At 37.4% G+C, this 22,628-nt stretch overlaps 1 protein-coding gene across 2 annotated transcripts in view; it reads left to right on the top strand.

Moving 5' to 3' along the window:
- The window catches only part of MLLT3 (MLLT3 super elongation complex subunit), a 282,898-nt gene that overhangs the window by 246,515 nt on the left and 13,755 nt on the right, over window positions 1–22,628 (top strand). For both annotated transcript variants that reach the window (XM_045882476.3, XM_045882477.3), the window contains exons 6-8: window positions 17,756–17,831; window positions 19,768–19,897; window positions 22,430–22,529. In XM_045882476.3, coding sequence (XP_045738432.1) covers window positions 17,756–17,831; window positions 19,768–19,897; window positions 22,430–22,529 — 306 coding nt within the window. The remainder of the gene's footprint in view (window positions 1–17,755; window positions 17,832–19,767; window positions 19,898–22,429; window positions 22,530–22,628) is intronic.

The following is a 22,628-nucleotide window of genomic DNA, read 5'->3' as shown; positions in this document are numbered from 1 at the left end:
GCTAACTTGTCAGACTTTGGGTTTATTGGCTTCTAAGGGGGTAGGCCCGGGACTACTGACCAGAGGGGGATTTAAATGATCCTTCTCCCCACTCTTTGACTGTGCCTTGGAAATTCTTCTCTAACCATTGTATTGTGTCACTTCAGGCCCAGAACACGCTTTCTCTAAATGTAAACCAACTGATAATACCACTCTTGTATTCACCAATTCTAACCGCAAACTCTGATTTCAGAGAAAATTATGTAAAGTATGTGTCTTCACATGGTGCTTTTTGGATGCTGTTCACCAAACGGCATGCGTCTGTCCTTGTTCTGATATGGAGTCCAGAAATGGCGGTACCAACTGGAAATGGGAATTTGGTTTCAACCAAAGGGACTGCAGTGGTGCCCTAGGAGAACTAAAGTGGAATTATAGGCCAGATCACGGAAGTGAGAGATTGGAGGCAAATATCTCAGAAGGCAGAGGTTCTAGTTTCCTCTGAAATGTATCTTTGTGTGAATACCAGAGAGAGATCATTGAAATGCATTTTGTTAGACCAAAAGTGTCATTTTGTGGTGATCTCAGAATTAGAACTTTATTAAAATGGAATACTGTGCCTATCGTGGTATATGATTAGATGAAACCCCTATAGGCGACTGTAAGAAAACACTAGCCTAGAGTAGTGGTTCTCAACCCGGGGTGATTTTGCCTGCCCCCCTCTCCCCGATATTTAGCATTGTCTGGAGACCTTTTTTTTAATTGTCATGACCTGGGCACGTGTGTGTGTGTGTGTGTGTGTGTGTATGGGGGGGTTGCCACTGGCATCTAGTGGGTAGAAGCCAGAGATGCCACTAAGCATCCTACAATGCACAGGACATTCCTCACAATAAAGAATTTTCCAGTCCAAAATGTCAATCGTTGAGAAATTTTGGACATTGAACAAAAATTCTTAGCTGAGATTTCAGCTTATTAGGGCCAATTATTAAACTTTTCTGAATTCCGTTTGGACATAAAAAGGGAGTATTTCTTACTGCTTTAGGATGGTCTCAATTAAGCCAAGAAAATATATTTTATTTCTTGCTTATATTTCAAACATTGTATTTAAAAATTTTTTTAAAGTACAGTATAGGTTTATAATTATAAAAAAATAATAAAACACAGCATGATCCCACTACTTATTTGTACATTTCCTTCAAGATTAGAAATATCATGGAACAGAATGGTTTATCCATCAGAATATCCTCTGTAGAGAAACCAGCTGAAAGAGAATGGAATTTTTTTCTGGGCGTTCTTCCTGCTTGTATTATCTGTTCCTAGCCCCTTCTTTTTCAAATAATACTGCTGTCACACAAAGTTTAGGATCAGTTTATCAGAAAGTGATTAGACCATAAATACCTGAGTTGAATTCCCAATGTCAGGAATTCTCATTGATATTTAAGTAGAGTGAGAAAAAAGTCTTGTGAGATTTTATTATTTTTGGTATGTATGTGCTAAATAATTTAGAGGCTTTTATTTCATACCTTTATTAATGGTAGGTTTCATTAATAAATAAAAGTATTTTCTAACTTCCCAGTCTGAACCTAGATGTAACTTGTTACTTTCCAGATGAATGTTTAGTTGATTATGAGATCTGTAAAAGCAAGGGAGGGGAACAGACCAGATATTCTAGACCACCATACAATAGTATCCCTGAACTTCAAAAGCCCAGGAGGGAGCAGCTGGGGAGTGCTATATTTTCTGTACTCTTGGTGAGCTAAATTTGGTTTGGCAGAGAATTTTTAGGAGTAGATAAGGCTCTGTAAGTAAAGCTGCAGTTTTAGCCAAAGAAAACAGACTGTAGATTTGATGACTCTATTTGATTTATTAGTGCCATATGCAGGGCCTTTTGATCTTCAGAATTCAGTAAACTAACGAATTGATATTTATCAGAACTCCATCACATGGGAAGAAATCTTAATTTGCCTGTAGTGTTGATGCTAATATAATTACCCAACACCTGTATCCTATTGATGATAATTGTGTTAGGTTATATTAAATTTTAATGATAGGTACTGATGAACATTAAAAACAAGTTTTGGGGTAGCATTAACATTGGAAGTAATCTTATTTCTCAAGTATATCAAATTTGCTTACTTCAGTATATACAGAACCTCTTACCAGGAGTGCAGGAACTGCATGTAATGATTGTGATTTTCAAACAAAGAAAGGGAGATAACTTGACATTGATGATACCACATGAACAGATGATCTATAATGCTATTTACAGTCTTAATTTGTCAAACAATGTAAAGAAGTTCCAATTAAGTTTGAGGTTTTACCCACTTCTGAATTTCCTTGTAGTACTTTTATAAGGTAGCAAAACCACAGGATAAGTATCTCTCCCACTAAGCCATCAGCATCCATCAGTTTTTGTCTTTTAACTCCTAAGACAAGTTAACATATGACAGAAATGTATATGTCTGTAAAATTGAGATGAAATGTCAGGAACAATATCATGGTATTAGTATTTTCTTTAAATAGATCTTTTTCTTGAGACTCTTGGGGTCCATGTTTTTGTGGGTGGAAAAGCTTATGGGTCTCAATCAGTGGGATGCCCTAAATGAGTCTTACTTTCTTTTTTTTGTGAATTCTTAATTATTACCTGACCAGACAATTCTTACCTGAAAGTGATTTGTACTTAGATTAACTATCAGTTTTTAATTCTCATCCTTGCTTATTCCGTTTGTGTAGAGGTCCTTTCTGTAGTGTCTGTTATATCAAGCATTGAACTAGGCATTTTATCAGCTCCCTCCTCCAAGAGAAGTTTAAAGGGAAAAAAAATTTTTTTTGGATCAGTCTAGAAGAGGTTGCCTTATTTCTTAAAGTGTCAGATATATTTCTGGGAATACTGTTACAGGGGGAGGGGTGAGCAAACCAAATAGACACATACATGACTTTTCTCAGGCATTATACTTCTACAGTTGTTGTAATTGGTGATAACAGTGGCTATTTATTCCATGCTCTATTCTCAATGCTTCACTTGCATTATCTACGTTCTCATCCTAACAATGTGAAGTAGTACATTATTAATTTCATTCCCTCTTTTTAGAGATGAAGAAACCAAGACTTGGAGAGATAATGTTACTTGCCTAAGGTCACTCGGCTAGAAAGTGGTGGAATCAGGATTCACACCAGGACTAATGTTTCTAGAACCTGACCCCAAATCATTATATTATTCTATTCGTTTCATCTTCACTCTATAACCCTTGAGTTTTCAGAGTATTTGACATTCAAGATGTAAGTGCAAAATTCATGTCAAAAGTAAGATAATTATTTTAAAATTGTTGGCCATTAAAAAAAATGCGATTTATTTATTTATTTTTAGGGGGAGTAGCATATGCAAGTTGAGGGAGGGACAGAGGGAGAGAGAGACTCACAAGCAGACTCCCTGCTGAGCTAGGAGCCTGACGCCTGGCTGGATCTCACAACCCTGAGATCATGACCTAAGCTGAAACCAAGAGTCAGACGCTTAACCAACTGAGCCACCTAGGTGCCCCTGTTTGCCATTTTTTTTTTTAATAACTTTTTTTTTTTTTAAGATTTTATTCATCTACTTGAGAGAGAAGAGAGATCACGAGCAGGGGTGAAGGGTACAGGGAGAAGCAGACTCCCTGCTGAGCAGAGAGCCTAATATGGGACTTGATCTCAGGACTCTGGGATCATGACCTGAGCCAAAGGCAGACGCGCAACTGAAAAAGCCACCCAGGTTTGCCATTTTTTATAGCCTGTCCTTTTATCACAGAGTCAATAACTGTGTGTGGCTTTCTGCATCTAACAACACATCTTACTATATATGAATCTCCATACATGTGCATACATATAACACATACGTATATACAAACATATATATGACATAGCAGTGTTGTAGGTACAGCTCATAGCTGTGTCCAAATAATGCCCTCTGTGTTTCCGGTTTTTTCTTATTTACTGGAAAATGTTACTGGAGCCCCAGTAATGAATAGGAGCTTAAAGTTCATGTTCTGTATTTCCACCTTTTAACCCTATCACCCTTTAAATGTGATCCTCTGCAGTGACTTTGCCCTGTTTATGGAATAGGAGCGTATTACTGAAAGGATGGGCAAGTCTTACCATTAAAATACTTGTGAGACAAATAGATTTTGGATCTTCAAATGGTCATTCCTTTACTATGTGCTTCATAAAACTTCAGGCTAGAGGGAGTGTACTCAGCTGACTTAAGTTGCTGAGTCACAGTTACTTTAGAGAAATGTTCTGAATACTAAAGCAATGAGATTCAAGATCAGGTATACTGAGAGAGATAGTTAAGTATTTGACATCTGATCTCTTCAGCAGAATGTATGCTTACCACACAGAGGGTAGTATCAGATGGAAGAAGCTAGTTTCTAAAACAGTTTGGGTTGGATGTTTGCTTCTGATTAGCCTGTGTGTGTGTGTTGGATGAATGAGCAATTGGGAAGTCATGACCATGTGTTTGCTGTCATTTAAACCGCCACTCTAATCTAAATATACATGTGGGTGCTTAAGGAGACTTCTTTCTTTTCAAGAGGATCATTCTTAACAGCTCTCAACTCCTTGCCGGCACACATGAACTTTAGGGCACTTCTGTTTTCCTGAGGGCTACTCTGTTTTCTTTTAAAAGAGGTGAGGATGATTTCTTCGCTTGCTGTATTTCTGATTTTTAAAGGCCAGCTGTATGTAAAGTTTATTTACCATGAGCAATCACTTCATAGGAAAGACAGCTTCTAGGATGTTCTACAAGGTAATGAAAGAGGGGGATAAGCATGAGGAGACAAATAAAAGACACGGGGTTTCTTTTTATAGGAGAATTCAGGAAAAACTTAACTGATTTTAGATCACTAATTTGCATATAGCATGCACTAATCTAATTAAAAAATTAGAGAAATTTATAAAATAGGTATGATTTTCTAATACATCATCATATAATGGAACCCTCATGTGTGTTTTTTTTCCCCTCAGAGTGATTTAAAGTAGAAAAAAAAAAGATACCCTTCTCCCTTGACTTCAAAGCATTTACATATATTTTATCTACCCGAGAATTATTAAAATACACATTAAAGAAGTTAGAAGTTACATAGAAGTTTCTTCTGCTCATGATTATAATAGTATAGACTTCCTTTTATTTTCTTAGAGACACTAAGGATTAGGCTTGTAAGTATTTTACTAATCTGGAATGAATCTTTTCATTCAGAAAAGAATAATACTGGTCTTTCATTTTTTCATAATTATATAGCTTATTTTTGAAGAGCCATATGGCCAAATGTTTTTCTTTGCCCATTCACACATTTTTAGATATAAGAGCAAACAGTGTAAAATACAACTTATGAAAAAATAACACCCCTTGTCATCTACTAGGGTATTTGATAAAAATTAGTTATCACTTAATTACACATGAAAATGTTTCCTTAATATTTTTTGATAATCCTAGGGAGACTGTGTTATTTTTTTAAAAAAATTATTGCTGTGTAAATTCTTAAACAAATACATGTATTTAACTTTTAATTTACTTAATAGTTATACTGTATGCCTGTTTGGAAGTTGCCTTACAGATTAATATATGTGACAAATGTAAACTAAGGTAAGTAGTAACAAAATTTAAAGAACGGAGTGTTTATTCAGAGTTAGGCAAATTTTCTACGTGGGCAATAAGGTCTACCATTTTTTTCCTAGAGAAATATGAGAGTTACATAGTTTTATATTTGGAATATCATAACGCATGCACATTCATTGGCAGAAAGAAATTTTCCTGGAACTATATTCCAGGAGAATTTACCATATGGGTCTCTAGATGTCCAAATAGTTAATGTTCTGTGTAAGTGGGCAAAGTAATTTCATGTAAATACTAATCTCATAAATTAAAATTATTTTTTTCTGATGGGGTAGAACATCCAGGCATGGAAATATCTAAAGGCTTAAGAAACTTTTTTTGAATAGCATTTCCTTTCTAAATGTTTTCATTTCAGCATAATTTCAGAGAAAACAGAAGCTGATGATAATAAATCCCTGTCATTCCAGGAAGAGTCATATTTAGTAAATTCTATTCTAGAGCAATAAGTGGAGCCTTCGTGTTTGCTTCACAGCTAGTTTCTCCCTTCCCCCTCCCTTCCCTCCCCCATTGCTCAGCCCACACTCAGGGAATTGTGCAATTTGCTCAGTTCATCAGGAAGTTTATGAGAATAATATCAATATTTCTAATTTTCTTTCTGATTTTTTAGTCTATAAGAAAACACCACTTTCCGGACTAATTTGACTTTCAGGTTTCTAGCAGCCAGCTGGTAAAGAGGACGTGATCTATTACACATTTCACATTGTTATGAGATAAAAACCAATCTCTTAGGAGATGCTTAAGTCAAATGCAATTAAGTGGAAAGACGAGTCTGTGTTTTCTACTTGCTTTTCAGCACTTGGCCTTTTAAGTATAGTGGATAAAAAGGTAATAAGTAGCATTTACCATAGAGGAAGAAATTTGAATGCCGTATTATAAACTAAATGTGCTGAAGTTTTAAATTATGTATATATTTGAAGCATGCATGCATAGGTGGGTATGGTGAGGTTTGTGGAATTGAGCTTTTCCTGAATAGTGATTGTATGAGTAGGGAATGCTCTCGTTTCATGAAGATTAAAAAACAAGTTTAAGGTCTTTAAATCATTCTTGAGATATTGAAATTGAATGAGTTTCTGAGGATCAGTTCAGAAACAGTTCCAAACCATCCTCTGAGAATGCGGTAAATCATGTGTGCTGGGTCTCTAATTGAACAGCGTGGATCTGAATCCTCATTAACTTGTCTGTAGGGAAGAGAAAATTGAGGAGAGCAAGGAAGAGGCCGAGGAGAAGACCTTTAGCCGGCGCTGGCCTGAGCTGCCATTGTTGAAGGACATCCTTTGAGCTAATTTCAGTCCCATAAAAAAAAGAATCTCTTTAGTGATTAGTAACCAGTGGATAAGAGCAGAAAGCCCAAGTGAATAAAGGCCATAAATACCGAAGTCCTTGGGATAACAGCCTGTAAAACTGTCAGAAAGCATTGCTTAAGTGACAAAAGATAGCCCAAAGTAACAAGAAGTGCTAGGTCACTAGGCAATACTCTGTGTTCTCGGACAGAAGACAAAATTTAGTTTTCCCCAAAAATAGAGGTTCTTCTTGAATCCAGTACCTGCCCCACTTTATTTATTTGTAGTGGCTGGTGTCTCTGCTTTTAATTTATGGTTGATTGCATTTGCTTGTCGGAATCTTGAGGCCTGTTAAAGATAGCGTTTCCAAAAGTAGCACTAGGATTCCTGAAACTTCTGTTTAGATCCATCAAGATCTACTTACTTGCTAAGAATGTTTAGCCTAACTAGAGTGAGTGGGTAAGTGTGTGTGTGTATTTTTTAAAAAGCAGATGGTTAGGGATTAGATGCTGTCGAGTGCCTTTCTCTTGTTTTTAATTTAAAGTCTGAAGTTCACCATCCTTAAATAGTTTTTCCTAAGGGAAAAATAAGTAAATAAAGCTAGAAGAATGTAAGTTTATATTATAAACTATTTTGTTATTACTGTGCACTGTTAGGATCACAAATGATTAAAGTCTTACCAGCCCGTACTTCAGAGGTGTTTAGAGTTAGAGAAAATTCAGAATGATTATGGAATCAAGGGTCTTTATTCCAAGCTCCTATTGTTCTGTGATGATGATTTTATGGCATTTGAATTACGGTGTTAGCCAGCAAAATGATATGTTTTTACAGTTTTACAGTATAACCTTCAAATCCCAGATGTGTGTCTGAGAGCTGTGTCTTCAGCGTACTCAAAGTGTTGTGCTTCTTCAAGTTAGAGAATTTTGTCAACTTAAGGGTATTTGCTTCTCAGCGTTCCGGCTGTGAGAACTAGAGGTATCATTCACTTGAAGGGAGCAGATGTTAAAGGTTCTTGCCCCTGCCTCCCTAATCCCAAACACCCTTGAAGAAGAGAAACGTCCTATTACCCAAATAGGCATCTTTCTGATGGTGAGAAAAGGCGGTAAAAGGCAGTAAATCTGCCTTCTCATTATGAAGTGCAACAATAGATTGATTTATGAAGAAAAGCAACTGTTGGGTTTATATGTGTGCATGGAAATGTAGGTTCCTTTAGAGCCTTAGAAGCAGTAGCTTTCCTCCTGTTCTTGACAAGAGTTTAATATTACTAATACGGGATGCGTTGATTCTAAATGCCACATTTTTTTAAGGGGGTACATTGAGAAGAAAACAAACAAACAAAAGTCCACCTCCTAATGTTTTCGCATGAGCACAGTCTCTTAAATAGGCTATGTTGTTGCTATTTCAGTTCATTTTCATTAAGATCGAGGGGAATTCTTAAAAACAGTTTTATTTTTATCAACTGTGTGTTAGTACTTAACACTTTAAATAAAAGTGAGTGTAAGTATAGCATATTTAGATGTTAGGCTGTTTGTAAAAATTTCAGTTTCACTTAATGTGTCATTTTCAGCAAACACTATAAAACTACCGGATAGACCCACAGTAAAGATAATTTCAAATTTCAAGGGTAGGGGAGGTCATGTTATGTATTTTGTGTTGGGTTTTTAAGAAGGTCTTTGTGCACTTTAAAATCTTTTAAATAAGTCTGTGTTACCTCTTATTTAGTAAGAAGCTTTGTTAGAGGATTTCTATTTAACTTAAAAGTTAAAATTTAAGCTCTAAGTCAATTTTGAGCATAAAATATTATAAAATACAAAAATCTGGATGGTCTCTAGATAAATTGATATGATACTGGCCTTGTATATTTAGCACCTAGTACTCCAGAATTTGAAATCTATGTGATATAATTAAGATTTGAGCATGCAGATTACAGAATTCAAACTGATAATTATCTATAGAGTTGATGTTAAAGCTCATCTCTTTCAGTAAACATTTATCCCCAATGCATGTATATTTCTAAATTGTAGTAATAGCTGTGCTAACATACTATGTACAAGAAGGTACATATAAATACTTGAAAAACTAAAAGAAAAAGAAAAGTATTATTTGAATAAAGGTTCCGTTCTTTTCTTTTACCGCTATGGCCTACCTTACATACATCTATGTGCACATGCATATGCATACCCACACCCAAGGAATTGTAGAGCGCTCTGATCTAGAAGAAAGGGATTCAGTGTGTTACCTGAAAAAATGCAGTTATTTTAATTAGGAAGATACAAGGCTTGTAAAGACTTATTCCTTGCAACTATCAACAGTCTTTGTGATAAATAATAGACTGATAAGGAGAAATGTTGCATTTTGACCTGCTGATGATTGGATAGTTTTAAATCAATACTTTTTTTTCCCAGTGGACTTTGGTTATTTTGGAAGTCAAAATACCATGGAAATAAAGGTCTTGGCAAATAAAACGAAGTCTTGATGCCGCTGCTATGATCGTAAATCTAAGCTTCACATTTAATGGGGAAAATTCTCTAAGATGGCCAAAGATGAAAATTAATAAAACTTCTTGACATTTGTGTAAGTCTATAAAGATTCTATAGGTGTCAATCAAATGCTCTTTGGCCTTTTTCAAGTAAACCATTTTTTAAAAAGGTCTGAAGTTAATGAGAAAATGCAATTAAAATGTCTTGTCAAATGATCTCTTCAGGTGTATCTGTGTTTTACTTCATTTCAATTAATTACTATCTTTATGATACCCTGAATTCATTCTATTTAATTTTAAATTTTATAATCCAAAGCTGAGAGCTTAGCACCACACCACATATAACGTACTTTCAGGACTCCGTTCAATTCAACACTGCCCTTATAGAGCGAGAGGAATATAATATTTTACATTATTTTGAGCGTCCTGCACTCTGCACAGGTGGGTTATTTGACAAGCAACTGAATAGTTGTTCTGACAACAGTTTCAGGATCTTACTGTTAACTGATGAGCAGTGGTGTTTTGATGTTCATTGGTCAGCTTCAATAATGGTTATTTATGGGGCAATTCCATGAGGAAACTTGTTTTTTCTTTCTCTTTTGTGAGGCGTTACAGCTCTAAGCCCTCTGCCTTGTAACTTTTTCTTTCTCTACCCTAATCCTCAAAATACACAAGAGAGGGGGGAAAAAGGACCAGTTAAAAGACATGTCTCTGGTATTATAACTCAGTGGTATATTTTATGGCCAGTTGTGAGACACGACTTCTCACGGTCTTTGCTCAAGGGATAGCAACATGCTTAGAGGTGGTGCAACTGTAAATGGCCTGTTTCCAGATGATTTCTCATTCTTACAGCTCTTAACAAGTGAGGGATTTTTGGAACACATCTGGTACACCATCTTGCAACAACCGGATTTTTTGAAAGATCATATGTTCTGGCCACAATAGTCAGTAGCAGCCTACTGACTATGAGAGATACAAGACTTGGGGCTCTTGTGCTTAAAAGACAGGAAACTAAAAGAAAATTATCGCCATCCCTACGTGTGGAAAAGGGTCTCCTGGAAAGATTTCTAGACCCTTGTTCCCCAAGTCCATTTCGTTTCCTAATGGGATTCTGTGTTCTCAGACAGGGCACAAATGGTGACACATTTAGTAATAGCAGCAAAGAGGACAATAATAAGGAAGAAAGCAAATGCAGTAGTTAAAACCAGAGGCACCACAATGTAAAGCCAATTATCTTGGCATCCAGGATGATTTTGTCCGTAAGTTTGAATAGGTCACAAAAATAAGGACCTTTGCTATCTGTAGAGACGGTAATTCTTAGGATCTTTCTCTCTTACCAGCAAATGATGGGCATGACGATAGCTTTTGATAATATAAGGGCCCAGCAGGCTAAATACACTTATAATTTAACATCAAGTTCATTTAATTTGTCATAATATCTACAAATGGAGAGGGTTTGCCAAAGAGAGATGGGGTGTCTCCCCCGTGGTCACGGACTTGAGTAACTGTCCAGCCGTAACTTGAGTAACTGTCCAGCAAGTGGTAGCTGCCTATTCCAGTGTCCTTTCCCCAATTTCACCTTGTTTTCAAAGAAATTGGCAAATTACTTAAAGCAATAAATCTATTTTTTTTTCCTGGAGATTATGTATAGATTGTATGGAAAAGTTGAGTAACAAGACTAGATCACTTTAGAAGGCAAATAAAATAAATGATCGTAGTGGGTTGTCTGATGTCAGTCTTCTTGATCAGTACCAATGCCATTCTAGGAGAAAAGTCCTTGCTTTTAAAAACAAAACTTATCGAACTAGTGAGGTGAGTACCCAGGATCTCTTGTAGTATTGATTGGACAAATGTTAGAAGCAATTGACACAGACGCACCCATTCAGACCCAGGGATGAAGTATTTTGTTTTATCACTGGTTTGCCTTGGGTGCCAATCACAAGATATCCCTTAGGAACAGAGGGATATTCAGGGCAGCTTTCACAGTGACATAGAAAACCGTGTTCCCTGACTGGTGTTATAAGAGGCTGTTAGTGTGTTCAGAATACTGCTTTAAATTAATTCCACCTTTTCAAGGTTAATAGGTGTAGTAGAAAGAGAACTGGATGAGAAGTCAGAAAACTTGGTGCTAATCCACCTAAATATTACCTACTGGCCACTTAATCTTATTGTGCTTTAGTTCCATCAGCAATAAAATGGGGATAAAAAATATGTCCTTTTGTCTTAATCAGCTTGGGCTGCCATAACAAAATACCGTAGAGTTAGGTGGCTTAAACACAGGGATTTATTTCCTACTGTACTGGAGGCTGGGAAAGCCAAGATCAAGGTGCTGTCTGATTTGGTTCCTCTCTGAGGGTTATTTTCTTGACTTGGATTTGGTTACCTTCTCACTGTGTCTTCACATGCTGGGCGGGAAGTGAGACAGGGAGCAAGCTCTCTGGTGTCTCTCCTAAATAAGGGCACTAATCGCATCATGAAAGCCCCACCCTCATGACCACATCTAAACTTAATCACTTCCCAAAGGCCCCATCTCCAAATACCATCACATGGGGGTTTAGGACTTTAACATAGGAATTTTAGTGGGACATATCAGTCTGTAGCACTTGCCTTTCTCATGGTAGAGCGAATGAAATAATATGATAAGGCTACACAAAGATATATTAAGAGGTTAGAGTTATTGACTGATGTTTGTCCAATTGGATTTTCATATACCTTTCTATATAATAAAGTTTTGTTTTTGGGGTGCCTGGGTGGCTCAGTTGGTTAAGTGTCTGCCTTCGACTCAGGTCATGATCTCAGGGTTCCTGGATCCAGCCCCCTGCCAGCTCCCTGCTCAGTAGGGTGTCTGCTTCTCCCTCTGCCTCTCCCCCTGCTTGTGTTCCCTCCCTCTTTCTCTCTGTCAAATAAATCTTTAAAAAAATAAAATTTTGTTCTTTTAGCATGCTTATTTTGAAGCAGGTATTAATGTAAAACTAAATGAAATAAAAGTTCTCATTTCTAGCTTTTTGACGAGTCACTCTTGCATCATTCTTGTTAGATTAACTTAATGTAAGTGTTATTTCACAACTTTTCAATCCTTAGTTCTTTGCTTAACTGTGAGCTTACCTTTTATTGAAACAGCTATCACAATATGTTAGCTATCTATGGGAATTGGTAAGAGAATGCATTTATGTGATGAACATTTTCCACAGTTGTTTAAAATGGATGTCATTTTTCTTTAAAAATGTATTAAATGTATACTTGAAAGTTGAGTTGGATTATCCTCAGTTTCTTACAGAAGGTTTCCTACTACTAAATAAGGTTTCTTACAGTAAGTTTCTTATTACTAAATAAGGTAGTTCTTTTTTTCAGTTTTATCAAGCTATAATTGATGTATCAAATCAAGTTACACACCTTAAGCTAATACAGTGTTATAAATGTGTATATTGTGAAATGACTGCCACTGTAAATTCAGTCCACATCCATTGTAAATGAGACAGTCTTTTAAATGATACTATATGCTAAGAAAAAAAAAAGTGTCAGATGATTATTAATTTGTAGTGAAGGAAGCACTAAACTGACAAGAACCTAGTAGCTCAGTCATGGAAATTAAATAGAGACGTAAATAAAAGTATATTTACATTTGTGTTTTCTTTGATTAGTACTCACCCTTGACATAGTCTTTCTGGATATTTGTGCAAAAAAAAGAATTTTTATTGCAGGCTATGTGTTTTCTTTTTCTAAACAACGTAGAAATTTTGTGAAAAAATATAGCAATGTGTCTAAAATAATCTCTGTTTAACTGCTTAGACTGTATTCTCTTCCTTTCCCCTGAAGAAAAAAAAAGGTGTACGTTATTCTTCCCCTTTTTCTTTATTTTGATTGTTTTAAAGATGCAGTTGAAATTCTGGTCATAAATATATGTTGCCTGTGAGAAAAGATGGAACTTTTATCTTCTGATTACCTAAGGAGGAAGCCTGCTGCCAGTGTTAAGAAACAATGCCAGATTTTACCAGCCCTGTCGCCTGACCTGCCTTGATAGGTGTTCTCTTTTGAAGCACTTAACTTGTAGGAGTTGTAAACATGTGGTTTTTCTTACTTGTCTTGGACAAAAATAATCCTCCATTGAAAATCCATTACAAAGTGATTTTGCATAGCCATTTAATGTTGAAGATTCCATTGCAAATCTTGGTAGGCCATTGTTTTGGTAGTAAAGATATATCTTGTTTTAGGCAAAAGAGGAGTATGTGGTCTATTGTAAATAAGAGGAGCAACCAAATGTTGATTAGCTACCACTGGAAGAGTAGAGGGCTAGGAGGTTTTACTTTACTTCTACATGAGGCTCAGTGCCCTCACTGTATGAGGACATTAATGCCTAAGCAGTCTTCCCAAAAACCTACACAGTAAGCAATAGAACTTAAGATTTTTTTTTTTTAAATCTGAATAAAGTCAGGTTTTTATTAGATATTGGGAAAAGGCTTGAGCAGGCAAGGTGAGAGATTTCTAAATTTTAACACTCAATGAATGTTTGATATGATAGTGATTGTCATAGAATTTGAGTTTTTTTTTTTAATTTAAATTCACTTAATTAACATGTAGTGTATTATTAGTTTCAGAGGTAGAGTTTAGTGATTCATCATCAGTTGCATGTAACACCCAGTGCTCATTACATCATGTGCCCTCCTTAATGCCCATCACCCAGTTACCCCAGCCCTTCACCACCTCCCCTCCTGCAACCCTCAGTTTGTTTCTTGTAGTTAAGAGTCTCTTAAGGTTTGTCTCCCGAATTTGAGGTTCTTAAGACTAGACTTTTGTCACTGTGGAGAATGCCATTTAAAGACACTTCATGTCTAGTGTTTGATTACTCAGGAGGTAAGCTAAACATGTGACTTTGGGCATCAACAGGAAGAAGTCAAAAGTTTTTTTTTAGTGGGGAGAATTTTGATATTTCAAAAACAAGTATCAAATTAGTAATGGGAAAAATCAGAACCTCGTTGAAGTTCCCTATATTTAGGTTTTGGCACATATACACATAAGGAGGGGAAAAGAGGATGCAGTAATCTTTTCAGTCCTTGGGTACTTTAAAGACCTTACTCTAGCTCTGTTTATGGTGAATATTTTAAAAAATAAACCAAACAGCATTTTCTAGGTTATAAAATCATCCTTGATTGGCATTTTTGGAGAATAAATATGATTTTATTTTCAAATAAAATACAGACTGAAAGTGAACAACAGCTCCGTTCGGTTGGATTTGATAAAATAGAAGACTGTGTCACCCTCATCTAGTAGCAGAATGGCTTTTTGAACAGTTACCATTTAGTTGAATTCTGTCCTGGTCTGGCTAGGTAAGTTTAAGGTCCATCCACTATGACATGATTTTGTACATGCTTCTTAGATGTTTTTATTGAGAGGTAAATGCATTCTTTCCGGGTGTTCTCTTGCAAAATACTTTGATGAGTATGCAGGGATGCTACTTCTGGATACATCAGTAAGTTTCTAATTTTTCTCATGATGCTTTTTTTTTTTCTCTTACACTTTCTTGGATTTGTGATTCTTTCCAAAACATGCTTTTGCATTTAGAGGAAAAGAAATGACTAACATAGTATCAGTGGTGTTTTACTTGGAATTGTCATTAATATCATTTGTTTGAACAAAATATTCCTGGACCCCCCACACCAAACCCACTTAATCAGAATTTCCTTATGTATAGAATGCCCCCGACTGATTCTGATGAATATCCATGGCTGCAAATCTCTGGAGCCTTGATCATTGGTTCTTAAAAGTCTGGTTGGTCCCCAGAACAGTGGCAGCAGCATCACTTGGAAACTTTTTATGGAATCTAGGTTCTCATCCCTATCCCAGAATTATTGACTCAGAAACTCTGGAGTGGGACCCAGCTGTCTGTGTCTTAACAAGTCCTCCAGGTAATTCTAATGCCCATGAAATTGTGAGACTCCCTGTCTTTGATCATCCCAAGGGGTCTTCTTGGCTCCAAAACCACAAATCCTTGTCCTGGTTACAAAAAGCTTCCAGGATATTGGATTTGCTGCCCACCATTCAACATTTTATCCTTCTCCATTCACCTCTGTTGCTTTAAAGTTTCTCTTTTAATATTGTCGGTGAATTAATGTGTCTTCTACCATAAACCTTAAATGCTTTGTGGATCAGGCATGGTGGTAATGATAAACATTGAATGAAAGCCTTTTTCTCCTGTTGTATTATGTTCTTTACTCTTCGTCAATTTTCTGAGGGTTGGTAACTGGATTTACTAACCTTGTTTGTGGTTAAGAAGCTAAAAGAAGGCTGCCTGCAGGTTTGGTTCTGGCATTGGCATGAGGCTTGAGACAGATGGATCAAGTTTAGCATGGGGTGGTTGGGGAGATGGACACCATCCCCTCTTGCTTTCCTGATTAGTGTCACTCTCAGCAAATAGCTCTGGCAGAATGGCTCCTTTAAGTCCAGTGCAACATGACTGGTCCAGCAGGAGGGGGAATTAGAGCTCTCTCCACTGACTGTAAGGAAACCTCTTTTTTGGCTCCCAAATGGTTTCCAGAGCTATCAAAATAATACCATTTGCAGACACTTTTCATGGCTGAAAAGAGCAACTTGGAGAGGAGAAATGTTTTGCAGCTGGGCATTGCACATAGCTGCTAACTGAATGCCCTTGCAGTGTGTAGCTCACTTTTGTGGCTCAACAGTGGAAGAGCCACTCAACAGAAATGAAGAGTCCCTCACACAGGCGTTTGTGCTTGTAAACCAGCTTTTCTTTGTGGGCCACAGACAGCAATGTGTCGGACGTTGTACTGCAAAGCTCAAGTAAATCTTGCAGTGGTAAAGGGTTGGTGGCCGCCTGCCGCTCATTAGAGATCCTGTCTGGCTCTTTTCCTGCGGAATGAGTGGTAGATTGCTGACACCTGTTTTCCCATCCAGCCTGAGGATGTGAAGTGTGCATTAGGAATGCTTGAAAGTGCTTCCTTGTGTCCGAGGCTGGATCTCGGTGTTGCTTGCAGAGAAGGGGGTTGGGATTCAGTGCTGAGAAGGGAGATGAAAAAAAAAAAAATCTGTGGTGAGAAAACTGCATTATCAACTGAACTGAGATTCTCCTCCTCATTTAGTGGCTTCTGATGGTGCTCTTAGTTTGTCTTCCACGTGGCCCCGATAACTTGGGTCATCCAATGAGCGAAGTCGAAAGAAGAAAGATAATGTCCTGTATGTGAAAAGACCTCATCTATGTCTCAAATAACAAGTGTATAGTTGAGACTCTGAGCACATTAGAAATGGGATAGAAATAGTCCAACATTAAGTTATTTTCAATTTGGCCTCAATACGTAAAATTCAAGTGTGTTGATGGTATGATCAATTTCTTTGCACACTTCTGTCCATGTATTTGTTCTTCCCACCTTTACCTACTGTAAAGCCTCATAAAAACTGGCAGGTAGAGGAGAGGACCTAATGCTCTGCCTTCAGTCCCAGATGCAGCGTGCCTGCTGTATGCAGTGCATTATGCTAAGTATGAGTGGATAACAAGCACAAGACAGACCCCCACACCCCTGCCTTTTCAAGTCCCTGCAGTCTACTGGAGAGGAAACACACACATCAAAGGCAGCATAACAGTGCAGCACATCAGATAAGCAAACAGATGAGATCCACATTTTCAGTGGGTTTGGAGAAGGAAGACAACTGTGAGTTGGACAGGTAAAGGAGGATGTGGACCTTGTTCTGGGTATTAGGGGATGAGGAGAATTTATGGTGAGAGAGTGGGGCATGTGTGTGATGCTCTTTACCTGCATACATAGGCTGTGGATTTAGAGGGTGGTGTGTGTGTGTGTGTGTTTGAAGTAGTGGCAGTATTTCCCATTGACTCGTTTGTGGGACTTGGCCAGATCTCCTTGTGAACATTACCTCCATTTGTGAACTGTGGATGAATGGGGTTAGAGTTGGGTCATGGCCTTGGACCAGAGTGAAATTAACTGGCTCGTAATGTGATTGAACTAATGACCTTGGCCTCATTACCACTATGTTTTAACCAGTTGAGTCAATCAAAGATTGCAGAAAGGGTAATCAAGGTAATCTTTTTAGAAAGAGATTTGGATAGCAGCAAACAGGAGTGAAATCAAATCCGTCGTGCCAACACCCAGGTGTTTGTCTTATCATCCTTGAGTTTATATACTTGTTTCTGCATCTAGTAAAAACATGGTGGACAAAACAAAAAGGATACCGTGGTTCTACTGTGTCGCTGTTTTTGGCATAATGCAATGTGTATTCATTTTTCTTGCACAGCATCGGATGGTTTTTGCAGAGCAAAGTATTTTTGAGCAGTGATGTTGTTCTTTAATTTTAGATGTGTAGTGTCCCATAAATTTATTGATGATGGCTTTCTCTTCTTCTTTAAAGTCTGAACAACCCAGCCCTGCCAGCTCCAGCTCTAGCTCCAGCTCCAGCTTCACACCGTCCCAGCCCCGGCAACAAGGTATCAGTATCTCCCAGGCAAACGATGGGACATTTTCCTCGTAAAACATCTTAATGAGTTGATTTATGGCCTGTTTTCTACTGTTTTATTATTGGAATGATAACTTGGCTTTTATGCAGTTGTATTTATTTCCCCTAGGCATGCACTTGAGTATTGTTCTGATGTATGAGGCGGGCCTCTAGAAATTCCTCTTTTTCCAGTCCCTGCCATCAGAGTCCCATTTTACAAAAGGATTATAGACACACACAGCCCATTCTGGGGAGCTCCCAAAGGAAATACAATAGCAAAAGCTGGAGTTGAGAGGCTCTGACATAGAGAAATAGGTTTTTACTCTCCCTCCTGGAGGTCTTTCATTTTATTTATTTATTTTTTTTCTGCAGATTAATAGACCTGTTTTCTTTGGCAAGTGTTAGTTTGCTGTCTTTAAAATTTATTTTCCCTCTGCTTGAGCTTAAAGAAATTTAAATTGAAAGAAATCTAATAAAGAAGTTTAAGCCAGAACATTAAATATATATTTTATACTTTTTGGTGTGTGCAAATCTTCAAGTAAGGTCTCCCCCCCCCCTTTTTTTTTTAACATGAAAAGTGAGATCATATGAAGGAATAATTTGTTCTTGAGCATCATGTTGCACATGACCTCTTTCATGGACCATACTCAATTTCTGATGGCCTTGTATGTTTTGAAAAGGATTAAATTGTTGTATGTATTTGGGCTAAGGCTAAGCTTCCTTATATTTTTTATATAATATATATTTATATATATTATATATATTTTATATATTTATATATATTATATATATTTTATATATATTATATATATAAAACTGACCATTTTGGCTAATCAGATTTCTTGTTACACTGACTTCCAAAGGTAGAGAAATTTGGGTTTTGCAAAGTCTGAGATTGCAGAGAATCAATACTTATTTTAGAGCCGATTTAGTGAGAACTCAGATATTCATGTCCTAGATTAGGCTTTAGGAATTGCCTAATCCAGAATAAAAGTGCCTCTCTCACTTTCTTGATTGCCTCCATAATCTCTTCTTTAACATAAAAAAGAGTGATCTTGTTTTCATCACATTTAGAACAGTCAAGTGAAAATAAGCCACGCTGAATTTTGGTTTTGGTTTTGTTTTTTCCCCAGTTATGTCCTGTTCTAGAATAAAACTAGTTATGACTTAAATTTTTTTTCTCTCCCATCTAATACTGGATACTCTCTTGAATTTTCTGGGCACCTGACTTATTACATGGTTTTATTTATGCAAATATATGCTGGTGTTTTGCCAGGAATTTCTTAAAAGATAAAATAAAAATCGGCTGCATAAAATTGTTGCTTGAACAAGACCTTGTGTCCAAGATCAATATGAAGATCAGAGATAGGACATTACACCATGGAATTGAAATACTTCATAATCTGAACTTGACTGAAATGCTTGCTTGACCTGAAATTGACCTTGAAATAAAAGGAACAGCTAAACCTTAATAGATCAAAAACTACCACACAAAGGCTGCATTGCCAAGAACAAGTTACAACCACGGTGATTTATTAGCTTCAACTTTTCAATACATGGATTAACCTAACAAAACATTCAATTTACTAATAGATCTTTCTGTTCCTTTTTAGGTGTAATTTTTCTTAGGGAAGAAAAAAATACATAGAAAAACATTCCTAGGAAATAGAGATTTTCCAGTGAACATCCTGGGGCATCTGTTGTGAAAACAGTAGTGTTTCGTTTAGATGTTACAGTCCAGAAACTACCAAATATGTCTTGTCAATTGTATAAATATATATGATAGTGGGGGTGTTTTTTTGGTTTTGTTTTGTTTTGTTTTTGATTTTTTGGCCAACGTTCCGTGCTGGATAGCAGTCCCATGTGTCCAGTATGACTAAATGTGTATGAAGTCGTGTGTTTGATTGTGGTACACCGTCATTCCTCAGGTCCTTTAAGGTCTATAATGAAAGATCTGCATTCCGATGACAATGAGGAGGAATCAGATGAGGCAGAGGATAATGACAATGACTCCGAAATGGAGAGACCTGTAAATAGAGGAGGCAGCCGAAGCCGCAGGTGAGTGTGTCTTGGCAGGAACGCAGCTCCCTGTTATGGAATCATGCCTTTTCCCCAAACTTACCAGTATATGACCACCGCAAAGGTGTGCAACACCAAAAACAGTGACAGAAAATGGTCACATTCATTTAAGCTGGGTCACCTAGGCATGCTTTTATTCCTCTCTCCAAGGAACTGTGTATCCCTTTTCTCAGAAAGCAGAGGTTTTTTTCCTCTGAAAATTCTATAGGGAAAACATCCTACTAGGAGTTCTTGTTTTTGAAAGTCTATGCCAAGGTAGCAGGACTGACTGCTGAAATCAACTCCGTTTTCATTTGAAGAGTTTGTGTAGATCCATTGCTATAGCTTCAGAGTTTGAGGAAGCGTGTTTGCTGTTTGTAGTTAGAAATACGTAATTGGCTTCAGTGAATTATGTGTGACCTAATTAAAACTAGGATCACCTGTGTGTGTTTTCCAGCAAATAAATTCCTTTTAAGTGTGCTGACAATTAGGTTCCTTAAGTAGCTTTAATGCTGTGAGGCATAATTCCACATTATAAGATGGTAATTCATGTCACTTATAATTAATAGTCAACTTGAAATTGCCTTGAGGGTTTTCTTTCTTTATCATGAGGAAAACAAATAGGCATGCTTACTTTAATGTGTTTGAGTAGAAAAAATATGAATCTACTTGAACTTAAAATCCAATTAATTTATAATACATCACATTAAATCTTTTCCCATTATCCATTACTGTGTGGAAGGCCCTAAAATTCCTCAAAAGAATACCATCTTAGTCCCAGCTGGACAGATCGGATGTTTACTAATCGGTAATTCCTTAGTGTTCTTTGAGAAGGGCTTCCCGGAGTATATACGCCTTTTCAGATCTCTCAGTGATGCTTGTAGCCATAATCAATACTTACATCCAATACCTCTTTCTCCACCTTGTCTCCCAAACTCACCCATATATATACATATATATTTTTTTTATTTTTTTTTTGAATAGAAGAAAATAAGGAGACTTATCGCCTTGGTGTGATAACATTTCCCTTTAGAACTCTTGAATCTGACAAGAAGGAAACTAACTGGTAGGACAGGTCTACAAATGGACCGGAACGTGGCAGTGAGCGTACTTACAACCACCAAAATCCTGACTGCTGGCTGTTCTCAAATTTACCTGATGAAAGATGCATGACCTATTTAGCCAATTTCCAGTTATTGTTATTTAGAAAATCTGGATATTCCGTGATTGGCCGTTGCCCACCCACTTGCTGCCCCCTGCCCCGAGTCGGTGCGGGTCAAATCGCTCAGGCTTGTGCGTTGTCTGACGTGATCCCCGTTGTTGGAGATTCGCGTCTTTCCCCCCACCTGACATGTGCTGTTAGTACAGCAGCGCCGATGTAACATTTGGTCTTCCTTGCACTTGTGAAGTCTCAACTGTTTAATCAGTTTAAATACTCAGCCTTCCGCTTCAGTCAAGAAGCATTTTAAAGCAGCGCTTCAACGGAACACTTCATTAATGTAATTTAGTTAAGAAAAACAAGTTCCATCAATTTTTGCTAAAAGGATGTCCCAGCGTATCCTTTTCATTTCCTATCTTGTATCTTGTCTATCTGAATATATTATAGAGCTGGAATGTGATTGCCTATTCAGAGCAAAAGAAAAACTATCCTGATTTCTAAAGCATTTTCTGTTTCTGAAAAGAATATTATATTAGGTGACTGTATAGCCAAAGAGAGCAAACACTGAAGGACATTTCAGAAGGAGGGTGTACATTCAGTAGAGTAGAATAAAGAAATATCTCCTACCCTGGCTACAAAGAAAATTCTATTTTGTTCTGAAAGGAAAAAGACAGGGGAGGGGTGATGTTTTTATATTGTCTTTGGTTGTTGAAAGATACGCTCTTTCTTGAAAGCAGTTATCCCAAACACACTGTCTCTTCATGTTGCTGAAGTGTATTTCCAACAAATTATTGTAGCAGTGGTCAAGACTAGGGACAGCCTTGAATCATTACATGGTAGAAATAGTTGGTGTGGGTCTAGCATCTTGGGCTTCCACTCCCACAGCCTGGGTTCACCCACAGCAAAGAGGCAGGAGGAAAAGGAAACTAAAGGGTAATAACCTACAAAATATCTAATTTTGCTGACCTGGCAGCTTGGGTAACATGCTTGGTGATAGCAGGCGGGTGGAGTTGGAGCAGGGAGATATAAGAATAAATGGGGCCAGTACAGTATAGCTGCTGAGCACCAACGTCGGGTACCATTGCCTGGGTTTGAATCCCAGAACCGCCCCTTTTACCTCTTGACCGTAGGCGGGTGACCTAGTTGAAGTCCGTTTCCTCATCTGTTGAAATAAGGGTCATTAAGTGAGAAAGAGGCGCTAAAACACCTAACACGGTTCCAACCCAGAGTGAGCACCACTATGGGTTAGCGGTTGTAGGAGTTGCACCAGGTTTCCGGTGATTAGTGTTTGGATTCCTTGCTCTCTGCGCCTATTTCCATAGATATTTCAAGAACTGTCTAGACTGATGCGTGTGACTTCTGTTTCTTTTCAGAGTTAGCTTAAGTGACGGTAGCGACAGTGAAAGCAGCTCAGCTTCTTCACCCCTACATCACGAACCCCCGCCACCTTTATTAAAAACCAACAACAACCAGGTAAATTGCTGCGTTTGCCCTCTTCAGGACTCTGCCAAACGAGGTGTGATCATTTTTACAAAGCACACAAAACTTTTTATCCCTTAATTTTAAACAAAA

The sequence above is a fragment of the Mirounga angustirostris genome, unplaced genomic scaffold, assembly GCF_029215605.1.
Source record: "Mirounga angustirostris isolate CCGP_5_RB_7025 unplaced genomic scaffold, mMirAng1.0.hap1 SCAF_15, whole genome shotgun sequence".
In the NCBI taxonomy this organism is placed as follows: domain Eukaryota; kingdom Metazoa; phylum Chordata; class Mammalia; order Carnivora; family Phocidae; genus Mirounga; species Mirounga angustirostris.
Note: the sequence above shows the minus strand (reverse complement) of the source record. Positions and strands in the feature narration are given on the sequence as shown.